At 41.3% G+C, this 7,142-nt stretch overlaps 1 protein-coding gene across 1 annotated transcript in view; it reads right to left on the bottom strand.

Annotated features, from left to right (window-relative positions):
* Positions 1-1,789: 1,789 nt before the first annotated feature.
* The window catches only part of kiaa0825 (KIAA0825 ortholog), a 43,416-nt gene continuing 38,063 nt past the window's right edge, over positions 1,790-7,142 (bottom strand). The window contains exons 17-21 of the mRNA XM_020594595.1: positions 6,863-7,042; positions 4,994-5,224; positions 4,587-4,891; positions 4,322-4,428; positions 1,790-1,982 (exon numbers count right to left, since the gene is read on the bottom strand). Coding sequence (XP_020450251.1) covers positions 1,790-1,982; positions 4,322-4,428; positions 4,587-4,891; positions 4,994-5,224; positions 6,863-7,042 — 1,016 coding nt within the window. The remainder of the gene's footprint in view (positions 1,983-4,321; positions 4,429-4,586; positions 4,892-4,993; positions 5,225-6,862; positions 7,043-7,142) is intronic.

The following is a 7,142-nucleotide window of genomic DNA, read 5'->3' as shown; positions in this document are numbered from 1 at the left end:
AGAGACGTCTAAAAAGAAATACTGTGACTGACAGACTGACAGAAATATTCTGTAAAGACAAACTAAAACCAACAAAGAGAGGCCAAACAGTTATCTAAACATTAAATAAACTTCCTCAAACTGAAAATGCAACAGATTATGCACAAGGACATTCACCATGTAGTGAACTTTACATTTGGAACATTTCTGTTATAGCAGGTCTTTTTGCAATAATGATAATAAACCTTTGAAGATGTGTTTTTAACTGACAACCAGTTTGACTGAAAGAATAAACTAAGCTGCACTTTCTCCAGCCTGCAGTAGCATTGGTACGGGCAGAATGGTCTCTATCCACATACTCCCTTACTGATCAGTCTCACAAAAGTGGAGATTAATCACAGCTGTTCAGAAATAGCTGTGAAAGCACTGATCAAATAGATAATGATAGATAATGTGTGTCAATGTAGAGAACAAGAGGGGATTTCAGGACACCAATAGACTCTACTTTTGTTTCCGTAACCTTAGTGGAGGTGTCTAGCAAGATGTACAGGGTAAAGTAATGACTGTGTGCACAGTATGTCTTGATATGTGTTTGTGTATACAGGGGCATCCTGGTGTGAATTCACTATAGTCCCATCTGTCAGCTTGACATGGCCTCCAAACCTCCTCTCACTCCATCTCACCACCAGCCCAGTCTGTCCCTGACCTACGTGTTCTTGTCATGACCTTGGGTGGGTAGAGATACTTGAGCTGCCAGGAGGCTTGGGAATCCCATTCACATTCTCTCAAACTGCTAAGCAAGTTAAAACATTTCATAGATTCCAGCAGCAGTGGCATAATGTATGGGGCAATTATGTTTGTGTTATTCCACGCTATGTCCTAATGGATAAGTTATAGGAGTGCCATGTCAGTAAGAAGCACTGACCAAGGGTAGCTTCTCCTACTGCAGCACTTTAGACAACTTTGTTATGCACTTATACCTTTTGTATATATACTAAGATGGGATGACCACTGCAGGTCCTCTACTGTGTATTAATATAACTGGCCAAGCAATGGAGGATTTTTCATGGGTGCCCAGCTGAGTGTGGAGAAGTGGTGCAAGCATATGAAAATGTTGACTTCTGTATGTACTATTGTATATGCTTTTATGTAATGTCACAATTATCATAATTATTATTATAAATCACTATATGATGTCTTCCTGGAATCCATTTTATGTGTATGTTGATATACAGTAGCAGCAGGCTGTTATATATGTAGTGTAGAGTAGGTGGATGATGTTTCCGTTTTATTTTCTCTAGAGAAGAAATGCCAACTGGCCTCCCTGAAATGTGTTATGGAACCAGTTAAACAACTTCAGGTGCTATACATAACACGTGCTATGTACTTTTTACTAATGGAAAGCCCCCTCTCACTTTTTTGATCAAACGAAAAGAAAAATATCACTAAACTTTCTCGATACATTATATATTTATTCACACTAACTTGAGCCCTTTCTAGAGACCTGCTACTCTTCATTTTCTTAAACTTTCTTAAGTAAAATCAGCTAAAATAACTTCCACTTGAGTTAGAAAAAAGGAAACAGCATGACTGCTGTTTCTCCCTCTGATCTCTTCCAAAAAGCGCTATACCAAATCTAAGAGCTCCATGTGGCTCCCTCTCCTCTACATCTGGTGAGCATAAAACACAGGAAATCACAGTAGGTTTGTACCCTCGAGGTCACCTGAACAACAGAAGATCAGAACAAGCAGTCTGCACACAAGCAGCAACCCTCTTCCCTCTGTCTCCCCCTCCTGAACAGCCTGCGGCCTCAGGCCAGCAGCCACCTAATTGCTGGGGAGAGGGAGTGCTTCCCTACCTCATTGCCTTGGATGATGTGATAGATCTGCCTCAGGTAGTCGCTGCCACCTGCTTTGTGGCAGACCTCCAGCAGCATCAGGCCTATTTTCTGCTCAGTCAGTTCAGCTGCAGCGTCTCCGCTTCCCTTTCCTTGCTCAAATACACTGAGAGAGAAACAGAAACAGAGATGTGAAAAGAAGGAGATGGGTGAGAATACACAATGACAGGGAGAACAGAGTGTGGCAAAAAGAAAGGAGAGGAAACAGGAATGAGGGAAGTGTAAGCTCCTTTCTGAATACCACCACTAGCTGAGGAAGAATGGTCTAGTTTAGAGAGGAATTTGGGATAAAATTTGGAATATGCTATACAGAAGAAAATTAACTTACTCCCAGTGTCCGAGTTTAAAAAGAATAATTTTTTTTAGTTCTTTAGAGCAATCATTCACTCCAGAGGCCAAAGTAACTGACATTTTAATTCTGGCAAGGAATGAAATATTATGTGCCTCAGTATCTGTCTAAAAACCGAGCGGTACAGTCAAAGGTAACCAGGGTGAAAGTGAGTGAAAAACAGACATGTTGTCGAGGGTTAAATAACAAAATGACTTTCACAGTTTTGATTACCATTATGAGACAGAGAGGGGAACATTTTGACCGAAGGATGCTGCTGTATTAAAAAAAGATTGGGGTGTGTCTTCTTAAGTGTTTATGTGTGTATGTAATTGTGTGTCAAGGTCCTCATGCATGTACAGTCTCCAACCCTGGCAGATGCCTCCATCATTTTCCTGCCCTTCCTGTATGGATGGATATCACACTACCGTCCATCAAATCTTCTCTTTCACATACACTTCCTGTCATGGTTCTCTCTCTCCTTCTCTTGCTCTTTTCCCCTTTGTAATTATAAGGTGGCAGAAACAGTGTCACTTGTCAGCCAGCCATTGGCTGCTTGACATTGAGAGAAGCAAAGCAAGAGGAGTCTCATCCTGTCCATATATGTCCCTTCATTCTTTTACTTGGCCGCCCAGCAGTAGTGTTGTTGGCAATGGTGGCTGTGCATCCGTGTCAGCACCTGCGCTGTATCCTTTCCTGTCCATCACTGTGCAGGTGAAGCAGATGATTGGATTCAGTCAGCAGGGTGATTAATGAGAGCCCCTCCGGATTTGGGACAGCCTATCAATCATGTCATTAGGGCCAATGTGCCCTGAAAGAGGCAGACCTCCGCCAAGGAATAACTGCATTCATCTTCATCTGTGTATGCATCCCGTCAGCCCAGCCAGGGTCACCATGATGGAGAACAATAATCTTCTCCTCTACAAATTACTTTGCAAAGACAAGGTGGGTGATGTGAGGGGAGGGGGTTACTGTTGGGAAAGGAGGAAGGGAAAGTGGGATGAGGGAACAGAGGTGGTAGGGCTTATAAGAGGCAAATGTTCTTTGTAGAAGGTGTTACACTGTGTGTATGTGGGTGCATGAGTGAGATGCCAGTAAGTGAAGTGCCAGTTGTTTTTGGAGTTATTACAGTACATCCACCGCTCTCTCTCTCGCCCTCTCTCTCTCCTTCTGACACTGTACTCTGATTGTTTACAAGCCAGGCGTCACTTCCCTGTGAAGGTTAGTTTAATGAATAGTAATGATCGCTCTGAATGCCTCTGACAGGTGATACATAATCACTCTTCTTTCACTTGTCCCCCTCCCAAACCCTGCACCGCCCTGTCTCTTCTCCCCCCCCCAAAATCCTGTCTCTTCTTACTGTTACTGAAACAGAGAGCATTTCCTAGAACTGCCCATAATCTACTCAGTGTCTTATATTATTTTATTTATTTCATTCCTTTTTAAATTGCACTTGCTGTGTTACGGCACTGAATCACCTTTTTATGAGGATTGATGTATCAAGAGTTTGTTATGATGAAATGAGTGACCAGAGACGCAGTTTCTGGGAACAAGCTTCATACGCAACATCAAAGGTCACATATTGGCCCAAAGTGAAAGATGCTTTCCCATCACTCCAGCCCACAGTCTAGTCAGTCAGAGAGCATGCCCATCATTTACCACAACAAGCATCTGAGATTCATTATCTTACTCATAAAGCTTTTCAATAAAAAATGATCTTGTTGATATAATACATCAGAATTTGAGTGCTCAGTTTAAAAAAAAAAACAAATCTAAGCTGCATTCATTTTCATTGTTTTATTCAGTAGGCTATCTATATTGAATGTGAATAGCTGAATACACCATAAGTCCATCAGCCCTCAACCTCCAACTTACTATTGATAAATTACTAAAATGATGTACTGGAGAGTTCATTTTCTAAAAAGCAGTTTCTATGGTCAGAATGATCAGAATAAAATAACTAATTTTCTATTGAAGGTGCACATAAACAATTAGTACCAACTGAAACTAATGATGGGCAATCCATGTATAGCACTTTCCAAAATGCATAAAAACTATATAATCTACATCAATGCTAACCTTGACCTCTTTCTAAATCCCTGATGTTGACATCTCACCTATCTGAACAGAGCTTCCGGGCCTTCTGTAGCTGTATGGTTGTCCATTTGGCTCTTTTTTCCTCCAGAACCTGCAGCACTTTGTGCACTGTGGGGTTGGGAACATCCTGCCAGAAACACCACAAACAGCAGAGGTAAATGAGCAAGAAAATAAACTCAGGGCTGACATCAAATCAACCATCAATATGATTAAATGATAATATCAGTGTTTTAAAACATACTGTGTATAATGTGTAAAGACTTGTTTTGAGCACTAAGACGTTACTTTGTGTTGAATGCCTATGGAAGCCTGTAGGCATTCAGCCAGCAGGGACAGGCGGTCTTTTGCCCCACGGTCCAAGGCCAGACCACTGATCTGCTCTAATGTGTCCACATCCTCCAAGCCCTGGATCAGGTAGCCTAGTATGGCCCAAAGCAACAGGCCCACCAAATGCAACTGCAGGGAATGCTGGGAGAGGTGCACCTCTGCTTCTTGGAATAGGAAGCGAACTGGGAGAGGCACCGATGCTACAGCAAAGGGCAGGTTGGTGAAAATGAAGGACATGGCTTGAGTGACTTGGGATATGATACCTTGAAAGACAAAGAAGTGTTAGCTGTTAGTTTTGGAGCAACTCCTAAGTTTTTAAAACCTCAGTTGCATTGACCCCCATGTGACACCCAGTCTGTGCTCACTCTCAGTGGCAGTCTCCTTTCCCTGTGCTTCCAGGGGCATGTAGTTCCACTCCTTGGGTATTTTAGCCAGGACACTCTCTGGTATATTCCACTTGAACAAGGCTCCACTGGGCTCCTGTGTGGCCTGCCAGTCCATCACCATGGAGACCAGGTGTACTAGGATGCTGTTGGTCGCCTTGGTGATTATAGCCCTGACACAGCTGATCACTACAGGTACTGTCTGTGTTGTGTCTGTCAAAAATAAAATTTATGCAGCAGGTAAAGAAGGGTGGCTGAAAGAATATCAACTTCAGGACTTAAGACCTTACTAATTCTATCTACCACTGATTTTAAAATTAAATTAAAAAAGGATAAAAATGAGCTGTGCAAGAACAACCACAAAGGCTGTGTTCACACATTGAAGTGGCCTAAATCCAATTTTTTTTCTCCCTCCAAGTGACTAAAATCTGATCTTATCTCAAATGTGTGAACACAAACAAGATTTTGAACTATCAACATAAAAAAACAGATTTGGAAACAAGACCAGAACTGAGGATTAAGGCCTGTAATGTAAATGTAGCTAAAATTAAGGTTATGGCCAGTTGGTTGCAACACAAATAACAGTATAAAATGAGAGTAAGAAACTGAAATCCCTGATTGTAACGTCAGCTTTTTTTATTATTATTATTCTTGAGACAACCAACTGACAGAGTGACTAGTTGGTTTAATCAATGAACAGAAATCAACTGGGGAAAATGAACTAAGCAGACAAGTACTGTTGAATTATCTACACTAAAAGCAAGTGATATCAAGTAACATTCAGATGTTCACGATCAAACCCAGGTGGCCTGGCAGTAGAAATCTTACTACCTTCTCCAGGTGCACTGTTTCTTTCATCATTCTGCCCATTCACATCCTACTCATACTGATAGCAGAGCAGCTACAGCATAAATTTGTATGGCACTCATAAACTTCCTATAACGTCGGCTATAAAACCAAAGGCTACATCAGAGAGCTATAGTACTGTGACGGCGCTGGAAGTGTATTGAACTCTCCAGGGATGCCTAACAAATGTGTGACCTCAGACCCAAGGAAAGAGAGGGAGCGGGAACAGAAAATGATATAGCTTTTCAAAGGAGTGCACTGTGGCAGGTGAGACCTAGACCTATTTTTCAAAGTCACTTGGATTTTCAGACTTTATACCGCCTGCCACTTTACTGACTAGTCTATTGATTTGAAACAACCAACTACAGTGCGGTGAAACATCACTGTAAGTGGAGAAACAGTGAAAGTTAACTCAGTGAACAGTTTAAATAGAAATGGGGGCACCAGGGGTATCCTGTAACCAAAATTATAATACAAAGATCTGGCACAATCCAATAATTAAACTAATTACCCTATGAGGATAAATGATGATTGGATGACATTGAGAATTCTCTTTCTGGCTTGCTCTATCTCTTGTTCATTCTTTCCTTCGGTCGACCCCTCCTTTGCTCCATCTTCATCCAAATACACTTCTCCAATCGCCCTAATTTATACCGCAATAATTACCACTCACCCAGGATATAAAAATCACCACAAAAAAAGGCTCCATACTCCACAGGAGTTCTGATTAACCTCTGTGTGAAAGCTTGCACACAGTAAGAGGCGGAAAGAAAGAAGAACTTGGGAAGTTATCGCAGCCTCTGTAACAGCATATTAAAGTCATGCTTTAACTCACGTGTATGCAATGTCAAAAAATGTGGTCAATCCTCCAAATGAGCAACTGTAATTTCCTGTTATCTAAGCATGAAACAACGTCTTAGTATCTTGGAAGATGATTGATTAATGTTAGTCTGTAGTATTGACCCTAGAATCACAACATTACACATCAGCTAGCTGCTACTTTACCTGCCAGTGTGTAAAGATATTCCCATATGTGTACTCTCTCCAGGTATGGTTGAAAGGCCTGAGTCAAGGCCTTGGGAACATTATTCAGGCAACTGAAAAGGTTGAACAATGCGACTATAAAGTTATCTCCTGCCTTGCAATTCTCTGTAGATGTTCCTAAGCCACTTTCTTGGCAAAAATCTGAAAAAAATGGGAAAAAACAGAATCAGTCTGTGCACAATACAAACAAATGTATAGATATTCAAAATCTCAGTGAATTTGGGGAATCTTAATATTCTTC

This window comes from Monopterus albus, unplaced genomic scaffold (assembly GCF_001952655.1).
Source record: "Monopterus albus unplaced genomic scaffold, M_albus_1.0 scaffold23.1, whole genome shotgun sequence".
NCBI lineage: Eukaryota > Metazoa > Chordata > Actinopteri > Synbranchiformes > Synbranchidae > Monopterus > Monopterus albus.
The sequence above is the reverse complement of the archived record's forward strand: the minus strand, read 5'-3'. Positions and strand labels throughout refer to the sequence as shown.